The following is a 19,134-nucleotide window of genomic DNA, read 5'->3' on the forward strand; positions in this document are numbered from 1 at the left end:
TATCAAATCAATAAGACAAGGAGACAAACTAGAATAGAGAGCGTAGGATTTAACAAAAGGTGCTCACATGCCAAAATCTTCCTTTCCTGTCTTTTGTTTGGACAAGAGAGAGAGAGAGAGAGAGAGAGAGAGAGAGAGAAACGTGATAATCTGTCTGCATGTGAGAAGGACAGAGTGTGAGACAGAAAAACAGCACAGATGTCTTAGACAGGGCTTGGGAAATACATTCGATATCCCAATCTAAAACAGTTCACATATGTGCATGTGATGCCCCTGTGACTTTTGTGTGTCATGAAGTGCATATTTTGGCAGCCTAACTCAAGACAAAATCTGATCCATTTGACCCGTACTTCATTTGATGAGACAGATCAAAATCAAAGTACAGGTAATTCTTTGAAGCAGCTGTCTACATACTAAAAAAGTAGATCTGATTATTTATAGAACCAATCTCAGTAGCTGGGTAGCCTTTGTCTAACAGTCAGAACATGTCTGAACATAAGCAGGTTCCATTTTTAACACACCCAATGCACAACTGTTATCAAGGCCACAAACACCACACAGCATTCTGCATACAGTTAAAAACTGTGTACATGTTTGTGCATGTTTGAAGTTCTGGTTTAATGCGTCATGATCAAAAGACACTAAAACAAGTTTTATAAGGCTCATGACTCTATTACCACCTGAAACAAGGGTTCATGCACTTTAACCTTGTCATCATTTTATAACTTGAGTGTACTGTAGAGTGTACTATGTGGATCATGTGCTGCTCTGGCAGATGGATCAGACCAGGCGGTGACATTTGAGATGTGCGTGATATGAGTGGCTTCATGACGCAATGGGAAAAGAAAAAGCTATGGGGGAGTCCAAGTGAGTAAAATGTGCAACTGCTCAATTTTACCACAAGATGGAGACATACATCTCTAAACCTTACTATTAACAGTCTATGCTCTAAACATTATAAACATGTTTTCTAATGCTAAGATCCATAAATGAGACAATGTGTATGAAAATAATAATAATAATAAAAAAAAGATTTTTGAAAACATGTTTTATATTTTGTTTTTCTAATCAGGGCTCAGTAGAAATCACCAAATGCAAAAGAGAAATTGGAATGTATTGACAGCACATCAAGTTTGAGTCAATGTCTGAGATTTACATCATTTTATCCCACACCTCACCAAATTAACATACGGACCTTAGTGCAAACGCTGCAGAACGATAACAAATCTGCCACCTAAAGGCACACAATTTTTTTTACACATAATCACATGACAAGTTTAAATGGTGTGATACAAAAAAATCAATATATCATCTCTTTGATAAATATCTTTAGACTCTTATCTTTAAATATGGTACAGGAAATGTACACGCTTAGTCATATTCAGATTTAGAACAAAAAGTGTGATTTGAGGGGTAGAAAAATTGAAATACTGAGATCAATAATGAAAGGTTGAGTTATCATCCACTGATTTAAATATAGATTAGCTCATGTTCTTTTATAGACAACCACTCAATTTACAAATTGCACCATTACAAATATTGAAATGTAGACTTTTTGTGCACTGGAAAAATAATTAAATTTTCAGTTTATGAGAAAGGTATTTTAAGGACACATTCCTTGTTCATGTCATTGTGTATATGTAAATTCAGAGTAGCAACAATGTAAACTGAAACCGCAATGAGCAAGCACTCTCCCAACCACAAAAAACTCTTGATTATTATGTAAATGTTTGCAGGATAGACATACACCCTTCATAGCGCCCAGTAAAGACAACATTTACCATTATTATTTTAAAAAACTGCAGATTGATTTCATTCAGCTTTGCATAAATATTCAACTTAAACATGATTCAGAGCTTTTTCAGTGAAATGTCTACTGTTGGTGGGAGTTAAATGAAATAAGTTAATTAATGAACAATGAAAAGTAAAGCTTTGTTTGTGATTTGAACACTGGAATCTCTATTTCTCCTGCGTCAGAAGTGAACACCTGACATGCAAAGATCCATAAATTCTCTCCAAGAGGAAGAGCAGTCCTAAGACCTTTAGTGTGAAGTTTGTATTGATCATAGGGTCCAGGGTAGAATAAGCACAAAGATCGCATCTCAGTCCATTGAAATGTTGTTTGGATCCATCTGTTATTGGCATGTGGCCTTAACCTACAATCTTTAAAGATTCATTTCAAGCATGTCTTTTTTTATATGCTTTTTGCCACTTTGGAGTGTAACACTGCCAGTTTTCTACTCTGTAGGCAGTTAAGTGTGTGTGTGAGTGTGAAAAGGTCTACATGAGTCCACAGCACGGCTCCTTATTGCTCGCCTGCTCCTCCTCAGGTGCTCTAAGTTTCAGTAGTGGAGGATCTCCGCTAGCCGAGGTGAAGTACACCTGACTTGGGGAGACCTCCTCTACTGGGATGGGGCCCAGTTGGACCTCTGGCTGGGCCTGAGTTGATGTCACCTCAGATGCTGGAACCGAAGGTTGCTCCTCTACAGTGGGGGGCAGGGGGGGTTGAGGTGCTGGGTACTTATTGAGCTTGGCAGCTGCCCGCTGGCGTTTCAGATCAGCAAGGGTGTGGTGAGATTTCTCCCGAGTCATATTGTCTGCCCCCTCCCTGTCTGTAGAACCAGATCCAAACCCGGCTCCAGACGCAGGGCTGAGCTGATAGGAGGCACTGCGATCCATGAGACCCCCACCACTCCAAAGCTCTCCTGGTACAGAGGAGGCCAGAGAAACAGAGGTCCCACCATTACCTAGACTGGACATTATTTTCCTGTCTGCAGCCTCCAGTTCTTCTAAACAGGACGTGGCTTCTCCACCAGAAACCTGAGGACCACATGTTAGATTGATTAGCTTCAAACCTATAAAAATTGAATAAAAACATTAAAAGAAATACTCTTTAAAAATGTCCAAAACTTACCATGGTGGCATGCTGGTGCAGCTCGTTGTCCGTTTGTCTGTCCTCGTCGTCGTCCTGTGGTTCTGGCTGCCGCCCTCGCTCCTGCCACACCATGGCCTCTTTGTGATGCTCTCGTCGATACAAACTGGAGCGCTCATTCACACTGACACGACGCACCACTTTACTGTATACACAAACAGTAGAGAGAGAGAGATGAGTAAAGGACTTAACAGCACCAATATCTTATTTTTCACCCTTCTGTATCCACCCGTGAAGTCCCCTCTCACCCTCTGCTGCCGGCACTGGAAGCTCGTCTTTGCAGCGTGCCTTTCTGCCGGTCCTGACTCTTCATGATGGCATCGTGTTTGTGCTTCAGATCCATCAGTTTGGTTCTGACCTCATCATCCATACACACATCTGAAAGAGCAGCAGCAAAGGTCAGATAGAGATGGTAGAAGTGGAAAGATCCTAATAAGAGAGCTATCAATGAATACTTTCAAGAACTGGGTTCAATAATCAAAACTCAGGAGTTGTATTATTATGGAATAGTATTATAATCCAAAGGTGTAACACACTGCTATTGAAATTATTTAAGTAAAACGTGATACAGGACTAAAAAGCCGTCATTTTCTCACCCAGAGGAGTCTCCTCCAGGACAGACTTTGTGTTTAAACTTGCTCCATGCGCCACCAACAGTTCCACCATTTGGATCTATGAAAATAAAACACAAAACACTTTTGATGGGCTAAATAGAAGGGTGCAAGGTTTGTGTGTCTTGGTTGGTTTGCCGCACTCACTTGTCCCCAGCAGGCGGCAGCGTGTAGCGGCGTCCAGCCATCACTGTCCTTGACCTCCACCTGAGCCCTGTGCTCAAGCAGCAGCTCCGCCACAGATATGTAGCCGTTAGCAGCCGCTGTGTGGAGCTGTTGGACGATAATTTAACATTTTGTATTTAAGTGTTTGACAGACACACACACACACACACACACACACACACACTTGAATGTACTCCGATATCACAAATGCGCTCAAAGCCCTCAACCTGTCCCATCCAAATCTACCTCCTAAAAGACATTCATCTCTCTCACCAGTGTAGCTCCATTATCATCCTGAGCATTTAAGTCCGCTCCACTCTGAACCAGAGCCTGAATGTCAGTCAACATGGCTGCCTCTTTAGCCCTTCGACATTCATCTATACGGTCCTGAGTTATACCTACACAAACAAAAGATATGATACCAGTTAGCACACAGACACCATCAGTGTGAGAGCATATCTGTCAGAGTCATCAGTGTGTAACACTTGATATCAAATGTGACTGACACATTAGGAGAATGCTTCATTTTCTCCCGTATATAATTTTTCTTCTGGGGCATCTTCAAAATGTTTTTGAGCTCAAAGAACCAAATTACAATCAAAGAAATGCTACTTAAGAGCTTCATCTTTTAATGTAAATATTATTAACCAGGTTTGTCACATTGAGATCAGAGATCTTTTTAAAAAGGAGATCTGGCCAAAGATACGACATATTTTGAACAATAAACGAGCAAAGTCCTTCAGTAGGTTAAAGAACACTAGACTCAACAGATTTCACAAAATGATTGAATGTGTTTCAATGATGACTATATTTGAAACTTTCAAGATTTATTATTTTCCACAAAGTGAGAAATTTGTCTTGGGCTCTTCACACATGCGGCAACTATAAAATGACAACATTTAACGATATTCATATTTAAAAAATGTAATATTAATGAACAGAAAAAGAAGTGATAAATAACATCAGGTTCTTAAGATACAAGTTTAAAAACCCAAAGATAACTCATAGCCCAGTGCCTATCCTGCCTTAGGCACCACTATTTAACAGACACAGTGTTAAATTAAGACCTCTGTGTAGGTGCAGAAAATCTTAAAGCTTTCGTCACTTATTCAGTTCAGACTTTTGGAACAGCACATTGCATAATGTTGAAAGAACAAAAGGTCTATAATTTCCCACCTTCAGGATTAAGAGAGAGGATAAGTAGATGGAAATGTTGCTCCGAATGGCTATGCAGGTAAAAATACAGAAGTAAGACTCGTTTTAAAGTAAAATCTTGTGAATACCTTCAGCTTTCAGTGGCAAACTGGATATGAGCCTTTACAGACAGCTGGCCATTCTTAAAAACTGAAGCTTCTTTAAGATACCAGCTCAGTTTCTTGACCGTCTCTGATATAGAGTTTGTATCTACTACCAAAAATGTATACTTTTTCATTGATAACTACTTCTCTTTCGAGGAATGTTTCAGGTGGAGAAACTAAAACGTATTGTATTATGGGTCTGATTTGTCTCAGTTTACTGACCCTGTTCAGCCATAACCATCTCCAGCAGCTCAAGAGTGGCCTCATCCTCACAGAGGTCATAGGGCATGTTACCGTCTGCGTTGACAGCCAGAAGGTCAGCCCCACTGGAAGTAAAACACACACACACACACACACACACACACAAGCATGCAAACACGCACACATATGCAAAAACAATTGTATTAAAGTTATATGCAGTGACACACCCTGATATACTCAACCACTCAAGGCAAGGCAAGTTTTTTTATATAGCACATTTCAACAACAAGGCAATTCAAAGTGCTTCACACAACATCAAAAGCATCACGACAGTGGGAAAAAGAGAAACATACAGAGGGAAAAAAAATAATATTCATCTACTAGCCAAGTGCTTTTAGAGTCAAGCTGCAGCCATATTTGCATCATTTATGTAAAGCAGCTACACTTGCCATTGCTGTGTGTTGTGGGAGTGTTAGTCTCTTCGTCGCTAGGGAGTGATATTTATACTGGCTGAATTTAAATACAAAACTACAGATTTGTGACTAAAGTATAAGATCTAGCATCTTACAAACAATAAAAATGATTTAACAGATAAGAGAGCTGAACAAACTTCTCAATGTTATAAAGGGTGCACAACAGTGCAGAGACTGAAGAGAGTGTAAACGGTTTTAGTCATGGGAAAACTCACGCCTGAATCAGGAGCTGCACCAGCCCAGTGTGTCCACAGGTGGCAGCAGCATGCAGCGGTGTCCACAGCTCACTGTCACAGGCATTCACACAGGCACCGGCATCCAACAGACACTGCACTACATCCACAAAGTCATCAATGCAGCACTGAGGAAAAGGAGCAAATGTAGGTATTTATAAATTCATATTCACATGACTGAAAAAGGGAGTGAAAAACATGCATGAACAACAGTAGAAAACTTGCTGTAGGTATTAAAATTGATGGCAACTCATACACTGGCTCATGCTCATTTGCATGCAACGCTCAGCCTTCTGCTGTGTAAACAAAGAGTTTTCCAAGAGGTAGAGCAGAGTCACCTGATTTTATAAAGAGCTCTCTGTGCACACAAATACCCGTCTCGTGAATTTGGAGTAGCATGTGTATTTGGTAACATGTGAAGAGGAAAAATAAGTCAGTTTAAATCATGGGTGTCGTAGTGGGGGGAAAAGTGGGACTGACTAGACGAGGTCCCAGTGGAGGAGGGATTCCTTAATATAAAGTACTGTAAATATACATTTTTTGTGGAGATTTGTTTCTCTCTGAGTTAAAGCTGTCATAAGAAAGGTCAAATTGGTAAAATAAGTGAACATGATTCTTAATTCTTTATTAACTCTTAAAATCCTATAAAATAATTGGGAAACCTTTTAGATGCTTATAAACAATTCCAATGCAATCTTCATGTATTCCAAACTTAATCTTAATTAATTTTAAATTTAAAGGGATACTTCACCCATTGAAATCAGCTTTCTCCATAGAGCCTGTTAGCAAAGCTTCCAAGCAATATGGCGGACGTTAAGTTTCGATTCTGGGAGTGAGTTCCCACCCACTGATCTGTGATTGGTCTGTAGTTTCAGTGGTTGAAAATATGAGGAACTAGCGTTGTAGTTTCACTCCGCTAACTGCAACAGCTTCCAGTGACGTCATTTTGCGTCACTGGAAGCTCCTTTTCAGACTCAGAAATACAAAGATTTCCCATCTCAGGGAAAAATGAGGGCGGGATGCACGACCATTCAAAAATACTAGCAGGTTTCTAATGATACAAAGCTTAATGCAAATGGGTGAAGTATCCCTGTGTGTGTATACCTGATGTAGGGCTGTGAGTCCATCCTCGTTGACCAGATCTGGGCTGACACCGCTGTTTAACAGCTCCCTCACTGGAAGAAGCATAAAAACCCACACACATGGATACAGAATCATAACTGACCCCCTGGGCAGAGTCCTTTCCACAACATTACAACACTTGGTACATTGTGTATGTGTCTATAAAAAGATTAAATCCATTGTGTGTCTGTTAACAATAAACTGAAAAGATTTGCAGATATAATTAGCCCTGATCCTGCTGCTAAACTGATAAAAAAAAGCCTTGACTGTAAAAAGAAAGTGTGACGTATCATGGATAAATTATGCATAAATAACTCTCTTTGAATTCCATGTTGAATAGAGCACCTTGCATGCCTCTAATGAGGGTGTTCGTAGCAGAAAGTCAAATAGGTCAATTGAACTCAATTAAATCAAATGAAGCCGTCACAGTTTCCCTTGACCTCCGTGGCCGCTTGGCTAAATAGAATAGAATATCCCAGAACTGGAGTATCTGATATCCCTCAATAGTAATAATTGGCTGACTAATCATTCATTTGGCCCACTAATGTGATTTTCTGTGTGTATTGGTGAGTGTCTGTATGCATTATTCCACTAACCCTCGTCCAGGTCACATCGTGCAGCAGCGTCCAGCAGGGTGATTGTGTTAGGAAACTTAACTTTGGTGGTCCGTGCCTTCTTCTTCTTGTCTGCTTTGGCCCTTGACCCTCGGGTAGCATCTTTCTCCATCTGTGCCCATGACTTCAGCTGCTGAGCGCGGCGCTTCTGGGCATGCTTAAGGCGCTCTGTGGCGCTCAGGCGCCCTACGGTGGCCATCTCAGCCAGCAGCTCGCCGTGTTCTGCTGCCATGCCACCACCACACTAAGAACTGTCACTGTGGCTTTTTTTCCTGTTCCTGTTTGTTTCAAATGAAGTTTAGGTTTTCAGATTTCTCATATGCCTCCCTTGTGCCCCCTGAAAGAGGCCCTTCTGTAAGGCCAAACAGGCCTATGTTAGGGCCTGTGGGACAGCACAAAAATAATTCAGTTTATCTGAAAAATTGACTTTCCATTAAAAAAGCAAACAAAAAATGTCAAGTACAGTGAAAAAACAACTTATGTTGTGCAATCAGATGGCAGATATCTACATGATTTTAGAAGACAGCAGCATGTGAAGTAGTTGCAATGTCTCTTTCCCATCTTTATAGATGATAACTCTTAAGGTGCCTTGAAAAAAAGGTGAGAGAAATATATCCAAAACGTAATTATCCAAGCTGTGGATTGTGACCAACTGTCAGTCCTCCCATCCATATCAATAGTAATCCACCAGGGGGACGAAAGGAAAGATTCAAGCTTATCTCCGGGTTAGGTGCTTCTTCTCAGTTTGTAATCCAAGGAGTTGCTAACTGTATGTCCAAAGTCCATCAGACAGGCAAGTCTTCTGAGAATTTAGAAGTTAAGTTGTGATGATAAAAGGGGGCATCTACACCAGTAACACAACATCTGCGTTACTTGATGCAGAAAGAGAGGATTCAAATATTGCTTGCTGTTGAGGGGAGACAATTTAAAAGTCAACTTGTTTTGTTGTTGATGCACTTTCCAGCAGGTTTTCAGTGGAAAGAAAGCTGCATATGAAGGTGTCGCTGCTTGACAACATTGTCTTCTGTCTGCAGCTGTGGACAGGGAGAGAAAACGGGAGTGCTGTGTTACAGTATAATGTACATACACTGCTCTCCTAATCCTGTTATCTTTAACCCCTGAGCTCCTTCCCCCTATGCCCTCCTCTCCCACTCCTCTCCTGAAGGAAACCTGAGATGGTGGGACGCTTTTCATTAATGATTGACACACCCTGCAGCCTGACACACACTTCTTTTTGTGGCATACACATATGGAGAAACTCAGAGACGGATGTTATGTGAACGAGGTTAAAACGCTGCTTTGTGACATGTTTCAGTGAAAAGTACTAACCTTGCTAACCTCGGTCAGCCCTCTCCTTACCTTTGGTTAACTTCCCAGGTGAGTTACATGGCTCACGCTCACACACACACCTCTTTCCAGGCTACTCATTTATAATTTAGGGCTGGGCCTGTGAGCGCTGAGAGGAAGGTCAAAGAGAGGCACTCACAGAGATAGAGAGAGTGACTGACAAGAGTGAAGTCCTGGGCCACAGAGCTACTGCAGCAAGCAGCAAGCTACATAACAGGGTGGGAGGTGGTAGACCAACGAGCTCCATAAATCAGCTGATTGGAACACATGCAAAGTCAGCATGAGTCATAAAGGATCACATTCATCCTGTTCCTCTTTAATATTCATCCCAGTGAGATAAAAGCCACAGATTCAAAGAAATGTTTTATGTATGGTAAAAAAAAAAAACTAAGTATGGTTCTTTATCAACAAATAAGGTAACAGCAAGTATCACAATCCATTTTATTGGCTTGGTATGCTTTCACACCCAAGGAATAAGACTTATTTAATTATTTTTACATTACTCTCAATGTGAAGACACAAGAATAAACAAATATTCTCACACTAATATCAGAGGGGTGCTCTATATCAGCCAATACTCAGGTTAAGGTCTCAGTATTAGGAAGGAAAAAGGAGCAGGGATGTAGCATTGTTTTCTTTCCTTTGGTGTGTGGCAGGTGCATAAAAGTGTATAGTGCAGGCCAGGTTTATTCCATGCTAAAAAAGTGATCAAATGGAGCTTACACTAAATACTAAGGTAATAAGTGTCTACTATATTTTAGGTGTAAGGAGACAAACCAGCATCCGTATTTAAAGATAGATAACATTGGTTATGCAAGAAGGGGTGAGAGCCAAAATCAATTGATAAACAGTTTGGATAAACATCTCTCAATAAAAATACACTTATCCAAAATTAAAGGAACACTGAATTAGAGCCCTGCGCTGGACTGTTTTCTGAATCCTACCCCCTGCCTGCTCCGCGTGGATTTCTGACCATTTCCACTCGCTCCCGTAGTGTGTGTCATAATCCAACCCGCACCATGCTTGTCCAATCCTGCTTACACTCACACAAATTCTGACCATTTGCGTTAAAGGGGCTATATGTAACTTTCAAAAATACTGCGTTTGTAGTGATACCGCAGGCCGTTCGTCATACGTGCTCGTACGTACACAAAAGAGCATCATCATCCGCCGCAAAACACTGGATATATACCGGCATAATGTTTACAGAGGAGGTAAGTGGTCCGGCCGGCTCATCCCCTCGCGTATACAAGTTGTTTAATTGAGGGACTAGAGAAAAGAAGAATAACATACTGTACTCACTGCTTAATTGAATGTCACGTAAGTGTTTCTAGATCACGGTCATTTCGGGTAAATTTACATGCAGTGTGAAGATACGAGCATAATAAAGATTGCTAGCATTAGCATGCTAACACAACAATGCAGCGCAAGTTGTTTTGGTTTCATGCTGGTGCTCAAGGGGCGACATCTGCTGGATCAAAAAATCGCATATAAAGCCTTTAACCGTTTATTAATGGGCGATAAAAAACGATTTATACATGTAAAAAGTTACATATAGAACCTTTAAACATTCAGAATAATAAACACTGCTTTAAGTTAGAGGAATGGTAACATTAATGTATTTAATTAATTTAAGCCCCACACATTAAAAATAACTTTTTTTTCATCCATTAAAACAAAGCTTTCTCCCTGAACGGACGTCAAGAGCAAGACAGCACAACTTGAAGTAAAAACAAAACTCTCATCCTCATAAAGTGTAAATAGCTCCAGGCCGTCTCCACACATTGGCAAAGTGTGGAGCCTCTGACAGAACTGCACAATTGTGGATCAATTTCACCTGCTTTGGTGCAAATGAGAGTAACAACAGATGCAACGGAAAGGCAATAGCAAGACAACCCCCAAAAAGGGAATGGTTTTGCATGTGGTGGCCAAAGAAAAATCTCTTTATCCTTCCTGACTGATTCCTCTTTAATTTTGTGTTCCGCTAGTGTCCTTGTCACTACTGGTGACATGAGGCTACCATAAAGTTGCACAGGTAGTCCAGCTCCTCCAGGATGGCACACCATGTCGGTTGCAAGGTTTTCTGTGACCCAGCATGGTCTCAGAAACAGGAGGAGCACTGCCAGAGCCCTGCAAAATGAATTCCGGCAGGCTACTGGCATTCATGTTTCTGACCAAACCTTCTTGCAACCGCAGATATGGATGTGCCATCATGGAGGAGCTGGATTACAGCGTGCCCATTAACATACGTATTTAAACCTTTGCGGTACCATTTCCATTAGCCTTCCAACTTCAATGTCTCTTGACTTCTGTTTTTTTGTCCCACCTTTCTATTTTTAGCATTGCTGACCTCTTACCCTTTGTCACTAACTACAATGTAAGGATTTCCTCGGATTGAGGTAATAACTTAATGCCCCCTCTGGCAGGCCACTACAAGGATCATTAGGCTATTTAACAATACACACATGAACTTGGACATAATGTTCATGTGTTGATGCTGAGACATGGCTGACAAGACTTAGCTTCATACATAATGCCAACTTTCCATTGAATGAGTTTCCTTCTAAAAGGAAAAGGTTACATAATTTTACATGAAGTTCGTATTCATTTTAAAAGGTTAGCAGAAAAAATCCTTGAGTTATAATTTTCTACTTTTTTGTAAGTGTTTTCAACCATTGTTAACCAGCAAAAAGGAAGCATGTTTTGCGGTATTTTAAGGGGCTTTAAAGGGAGAGAGGATTTGAGTAATAGGCGAAATCCCTGCAGGAACTTAACTGCTGTATTAGTAGGATAATACCAGACATGATCAGAAAGATCAGTGGAATTAAGATCCCAGTCTTATACGTTGGTATTGTGTGGCTCACAATTACCCTCATTTATAAAATGACTTATTTCCATAAGGCTTTATTTGATTCATGTTTTATTGTTCACATCAGACTTTATAAGTTAAAGAAAAATTTGTTTGATTTAATATTGGCTACATCTGTTGCTCTGTACTTTTCTGGAGTTGTGCAAGCTTTATTATTTTTTGCAAACAAGACATTTCCAATGTCCAGGGGCAGGAATTTTAACCATGAAGGCCTTTATTTAAACACCTTTCACAGATATAGTATGTCTAATTTGTATCTGTAATATGACCTTACTCTGATTTGTAATGTTATGTGAAATTGGACAATTAGGTGTTGATTTTGAAAGACCTCAATCTAACTTCACATCAAAACATAAATATGCTTAGAGACCACAGTATGTACTTTTTTTTAATCTACATTCTGGGCAGACGATTCATGTTTCTCTATTGTTACCATCTATTCTTACTTTGGTGCCGACTAAAGCTCATGTGATCATGACAATAAAACCGGTTTACTGTATGTGTCCACCCTTCAAGGAACGGTACGATCTGTGCTCACTTGGTAGTGCTGTTTTCACTGTGAGCTCACTGTAAAAACAAGGTGTTGTGTAGACATGCATTTAAAAGACAGACTCTCTGAATTTCTTTCTTTTTCAAATGGGGTTTGTGTCAGGAAGCTGAATTTGATTACACCTGTTACACTGTTACTTTAGACAAGCCTTCATGTTTATAGAATGTGGCTCCATTAAAATCATCTGACAGGTCATTAGGTCAGCAGTAATAGTAATTAGGCTACTCGTTACATAACATGAGATTTAAAAGGATAAAAGGGCTGTGTAGTAGGATTACAAGTGAAGTCATGCTTACAAGGATTCACTCATTGTCCCACTCATAATACATTGACATGCGCACACATACAGGGCAAAGGTCAATGTTTCCTGATTAGCTGTCTCAGCAAAGTGAGACAGACAACTCACATCTGAGCCTAAGCCAATCAGTGTGGGGTATATGGGGAATGGAGCTGAGGATCAGACAGTACGACTGCTAGTACTGTTCAGTCTGCCCATAAAGCCGAAACAGATCCAAACAAACATTTGTTGTTTAGCCTATGATCCACCAATTCCATCACTGGAAAACAGATCTGGGTACACACTCTTCTTAAAGCAGAACTCTACCTCCATAACTGCATGTGCCAACACCCCTCCCCCCCTTGCTTTCATCTTGATTCAAATATGACAAGCTGTAATCAAAAATGTTCAACCCCTAACAAATCCTCACACAGAATATTACTTAAATGGATCTAAGCTCCCAACTTCAAGCACTTCAATTCTTTCAGAGGTTTGTGTGGCACTTATTGGTCTCACCACCAGCCAATAAAGGAGCCTGAACAAAAAGGGTCAAATTTATAAAGGAACATAACGATTTTGTATGTTTTGTCCATACTGACAAAATAAGTGTATCCTCCAATCAACTATTTTTCTTGCCAAAACCTACATTTTCTTATCTTGATGTGCATTTGAATACATCATGATGACGTTTTATTTACCGCCTAATAGTAACTTTACTGACCCGAGTTAGGGTCATAGAAAGCGTGCATGTCATCAAAGACAGGTTGCATTGATGTGTTTGCTGTTCAGGACATTCTAAAGTGATGCACAATTAAACACAATTTCATTGTTAATGTGATATGAGCTTTTGTAACAAACACATTGCAAAAGTCTAATTTTTTTGCAGGGAATTAGAAAAATATTTTTCGAAAAAAAGCAATGGTTTCTCACTCAGCATGCGCACATTTTAACTATTGGATGGAGGCCTGAGTAAAACTGCTTTGCTTTCACACCACTGTAATGCCGTTAGATAAAGCGTGAGCTAGCTGTCAGCTACTCTCAGATAAATTGGTGCCAACTGCAAAAAAAACCAAAAACTTTTTGGATTTATTTTGGAATCAGGGTGGACATGTTGAATCACAGTTAATGAGTTAATCTGTGAGTTAGCTTATGTGCACTCTGTTGTTTATTTATCACAATATTTGACCAATGCAGTTGGACGTTGCATAATTTCTCATATCGTACAGACCTAATTTATGTCAGTGCCTTGTCTATGATAATTTAACAGATACAAGAAAAACATAAAATAACATGACAAGTTATGGGGGATGCTTACTTCAGGTGGCTACAGGTAAGTTTTTGTGTACTTGCTGTTAAAATCTGTAAGTCAGTAAAAGTGTAAGTCAGTCACCTTGTTTTGTCTCCTCCCTCTACCGTTCCCCTTGTGCAAAGGAATATTTAGCACAAGAGTTTTTAAAGTCTCTATTAATTTTACCCTATCTTGAACCCTACAGTCCACTGTGTCTGAAAGGAGCATGCTCCTCCATACTGTAGCCGATGGCCATCATTTGGACAGAGCTAAACAGGGTAAAGGAGGCTAGGATGTGGTAAGAAAGAGAAAAACAGGTTAAAGATCCTCTCAGCATAAGGTGGCTGTCTTGGTGTGACAGTCTAGCAGCTCAGTCAGTCTCAGCGTGCAGTCTGACACTAATCAGCCTACTACACCTCATTCACATGCAGCAAACTGGTACCAAGAGTGGACACCTACAGGCAACAGATTATCTTAGCTCCTAGCACATTAAGCCCGGTCAAAAATATTTTAAGTATACTTAAAATAAACACAAGATATGCACTTAAATCAATAGTCCATACCTGCTAGTCCAACAGGCTGAGAGAGAACTTGTTGTCTGCCATCAGTGGATGAAACTTCAAATTTGAGCAGTGCACTAGTCTGGTTACACTTGATTCTTATAAAACCCCTGCACACATGAGGAATTTGTTGGTGGCTGTGACTATGTGAAAACCTTGTGATTCTCTGAGTCAGACAGAGAACAGACAGACGGGAAAAGACGAGGTGAGATCACTGGTATAGTACAAACTCCAGCATGGCACGGAACGTGACTTTACATATTGTGTGTTTGGAAAAATGTCCCTGCATCAATCTGACGTTTGTAGACTTCTGACTCTTTCCACCTAATGACCTAACAGGGAGGGCTGTCTGCAGCAGCAGAGGAACACAAACTTTCATTCAACAGCTTGGATGAATAGATCCCTATGAAAACACACACACCCCCCCACACACACACACACACACACACACACACACACACACACACACACACACGAGGGGGTGGTACCTGTGTATACAAGCTTGTGACTGAACTTTAAATAATACACTAGCTAAAACTTCTGCTCAGCCTTAAATCTGGCTACGCTTGAGAAATAGGCAACTTGTGCTTTGTGCTAAATTCATGGTTTACCATCATGGGATGACATTAGTCAGCTGTTTGTTGCTTTTCATTGAATCAAACAATGCTGAGTCAATACAGCTTGATGGTTCAGGAATGATCCCGTCTGCTATCTGAACAAATGCCAAGTGGCCTTGCCTGCCTAATACACAGAAAGGAAGTTTATTTATGTTTCTGTGCCACTTGGGTTTATTTTAAAGTGGAGCTCAGCTGAATCTGCTTGTTGATTAGTATTCAATGAAACAAAACAAAGAAAACCATTTGGCTCTGGTTAAAAGTGAAAGAACTTTTTTTCAGTTCCTAAAGGAAGCACTGAACAGAACGACTGCAAAAGAAAGCAGGAGGGTGTTCTACTTGGAAAAAAAATGGCCACATTAAGTCCTGTCATGTGTAATGGTTTGAGCTGCTTCGTATAATCACTCAGCAATTTCAGTAATGCCAGTGTAGCCAGGGCAGAGCCAGAGAAAGAGCTTATGGGGGAAAAACAGATAGTGTGCGTGCATGTAGTACGAAGGAGACGGATTTGGAAATGGTTTGCAAACAGATTTGGGGTTATAAAGACAAACAGACAGAGCTGCTACTGCTGCTTTTTCTGGAAGACAGGATATGAAATGAGAGGGCAAGAGGATGTGGAGGAAAGAATGCAAAGGAGATAGAGTAGAATATGGGGAGAAGGAGGAAGGATGGGGAGGAGACAGCCTACGTAAACTCCTCTGACTGCTCCTAAAGCAGGAAGTAGGGTCACATCATGCAGACACAGAGGTGGAGAGGAAAAGAGGAATAAGGAATCTTTAGATCGATCCCACAGGATGAGATGATGTATACTGTAACATCCACCTGCAGGATCTCACACATTTAATAAGAATGAAAGGTGGAGATATACCTCAATGGGAAAAGATGGAGAAAAAATAAAAGGGAGTTTCCGAAAGAAGGAATGTAGAGGAGAGAGCCAAACTTTTTGAACAAAATGTTTGACCTTTTATCATGAAGAAAAATAAGAATGGGCAAAAAATATTTCTACAATGATAACCTCAAATTTCTCACTGGGTTCAGATTTCTTACTAGTTACTATTAAAGTGCTTGTTAAGTTGATCTATGATCCAATTAACATGAATCTAAGTTCAGTTAATGTGCCTCCTTGCAATCTGACCACCAGGGTTACAGTCCATTAAATTATAAGTACACTGTTGAAATTATATCTAACCTTTTAGTGATCTCCTCCTGACTGTGTTCGTTCTGTTACACTGCATATCCACCGGCTAATCTTGGTCTGTATTAGGAAACCTGCAAATATTTGACCACTCAGGAAATGCCTTGAAGAAGTACTTTGACCACACATGGTAATACTCGTGAAGCAACACAAGCAAGGCTGGCTTGACAAAAATAGACGACCGAGTTTATTTAGGTTAACAATATGGTCATGTTAAACTCAAATAGTCACTGAGTAATCAAGAGGTAAACAACATCAGGACAAACAAGATCAATGACAACTACTAGTTATTACTTTTTCTTGTGTCTTTGAAAAATCTGTCACGATACATGATTATGATGTGATAAAGTGAACTTCAATATAAAACAAGTAAAAGTTGCAAATCCTGACACCAAAGCAACTGGAGCCAAAGAGTGATTTACATTTTTGTTAGACATATAATTGATTGGGATCGAGATTCATTTTCTATCAACTGGCTTACCAATTAATCAAACAAGCCGCTTGTTTCAACTCTATAGAAGATACCAATAGTTGCCACACCAGCATGTTGTACTGTACAACCTCACTGGAGCCCTGAGCTGCTTTAATTCTGTATGGAAAATGTATTTGACAACAAAGTTTCTGTTATATTTTTTGACCTAATCACCAAACATGGAGGAGCTGCATGCTAATAATTCAATAAAATCCCTATACTATAGAATTGGATGGCATTATGCAATATTAATAATTTTCAATGTACTTCAGCTTGTAATGTAAAAGTAGATATCAGTCATTACACATCTGATGTTTTGATTGTGTTGTCTAACCTCTAATGGATTACATTAAACTGTAAAGGCGATAACTACCATGTTACTTTAACTTTAACATTTTGATCAAAGTATATAAGTTTCAAATGGTATTTATATCGGGATGTGTTACTTTCTTGTTGTCCAACACGGCGCAGGATTAAGTATGAGCAGCCGATTAGCTAACACACCTGGCAGTCAACACACGAGCTCAACAGGTGGCTTGTCTGACAGGTAACGACAGCAGCTCATTTAAGCTACCTGGCTCCATTCACCAGTGTAAAGATAGAGTTAATACCAGCGGTGTTTATCCAATAGGGGCGACTCTTACTTGGTAAAAACAAGTTGTAAGAACACTAAAGAAGCGAAAACATTTTGTCATGCTAACGTCACCGTAGCTTCAGGTTAGCTCACCTTTCAGCTACACGGCAGCTCGTGTGGTGACAGTTACGTTTCTTAACGACAACTCACTTTACCTGAGTTACAGCGAAGGTGCAAGATAACAACATACTCTGTTGGAAACAAATGTGTGAATATCTTACCTGTTCAGTAGTCGCTCCTGAGCTGCGTTAGTGAAACTGAATCAGCTGCTTGTCCTCCTCTCCTCCTCCTCCGGCTCTCTGACCAGCCCTCTGGGGAAATGCTTCACCATAACAACCGGACCTGCGTCCTCTCTTCCCGCTGAAAAGCCTCCACCAGAGGGCGCCACTGTTTGCCTTCTTCCCCCCAATGTGTCCACTCAATTCATGTGAATGTTTCCATATCAGCCTTCAAAGGTGCACACACATAAAACATGTCTGGAAATTCAACAGACCCAGAAAATAGGAACATCTACAAAGAGCTTAGAACATTTCCTCAGTATTTCATACAATGCATTTGCAACATATCTCATATTCTGTACAAAGTAGCCGAGGCCAGGGATTCTCAAACTTTTTTTTGGCTTGTGTACCCCCTTTCAGAATTTTTATTCAGCCAAGTACCCCCAATAATATTTTTCATCTTCCACCTCATTTTCAGCAGCTGATTCGTTACCTCGTTTCAACAACCTGTTCATTTTTTTATCTTCCGGGCTGCGCTCTTTTTTTTTTAGCATGCGAACTTATCTGCTTGCTCGCTGAACAATTCACGTCAACAGACGGAGGCCCTCTGGTTGGAGCGGCTCTGCACATACAGCTATATTATAAATGAATATCCTCAAGTTGGAAATAGTGCCCTATTTGATGTCGCATAGAGAGCAAATGCTGTTAATAAAGTCTTAAATCAGTGTATGGATTTTCCTTTAAATAATTAATTGGCTTGTTGTGATGCAACTTTTCTCAAATCACATTTGTCACGTACCCCTTGTAGTACTCCCACGTACCCCTAGGGGTACATGTACCCCCATTTGAGAAACACTGGCCTAGGCTATTGTTTTTTTATACAAGTTATGGATGTATTGTTAATATTTTCTATAATTTCCTTTATTTTTTTTATTTTTTTTATTTTATTCCTATAAGTTTTTCAAGAGTAGGAGAACTCTTGTTGTGCTTTAGTGTTATTCCCTGTTATTTCTGTTTACTGTGATGCACCAAACAACAACAACAACAATTAAACACAAGGCAGGAAACCCCAATCGGCCTACTGATTCTGATTCTAAAACATATAAATTACACAAACAGAAACTGTACTAACTGTAGCAACCTTGAAGAAAAAGTGCTAATGTAGGCTAAATGAAGAGTACTTTAAAATATCTAAATTGAAGTCATTGCAGGACCTATGTACTAAGATTTATAGATTAGCGCAAATGACAAATGAGAAAAGACACTTATTAAAAATTGTTTGTATGACATGCCTCAGGGTGAAAGTATTTTTCAATGTTAGGGGTGTGTATGTGTGCTTAAGAGTGTATTTGTACAGCCATGTGTACTTGAGTGTATTCAGCTTTCATACTGTTTATCTGGTTTGGCAAAAAATAAAACACTTTTTCTAATACAGTGTTAGGGTGTGTTTGCCGTCTTGGT

General features: G+C 40.0%; 1 protein-coding gene across 1 annotated transcript; it reads right to left on the reverse strand.

Moving 5' to 3' along the window:
* Window positions 1-1,033: 1,033 nt before the first annotated feature.
* ppp1r16a (protein phosphatase 1, regulatory subunit 16A) lies at window positions 1,034-17,757 on the reverse strand. The gene is made up of 11 exons (XM_061064089.1): window positions 17,677-17,757; window positions 7,632-8,683; window positions 7,018-7,088; window positions 5,896-6,041; window positions 5,229-5,332; window positions 3,982-4,106; window positions 3,691-3,816; window positions 3,529-3,604; window positions 3,181-3,310; window positions 2,915-3,077; window positions 1,034-2,820 (listed from the first exon to the last, which is right to left on the reverse strand). Exons 2-11 carry the CDS (start codon window positions 7,879-7,881, stop codon window positions 2,281-2,283), a joined length of 1,731 nt encoding a protein of 576 aa, XP_060920072.1. The 5' UTR covers window positions 7,882-8,683; window positions 17,677-17,757; the 3' UTR covers window positions 1,034-2,280.
* Window positions 17,758-19,134: the final 1,377 nt, after the last annotated feature.

This window comes from Labrus mixtus, chromosome 19 (genome assembly GCF_963584025.1).
Source record: "Labrus mixtus chromosome 19, fLabMix1.1, whole genome shotgun sequence".
NCBI classification, from domain to species: domain Eukaryota; kingdom Metazoa; phylum Chordata; class Actinopteri; order Labriformes; family Labridae; genus Labrus; species Labrus mixtus.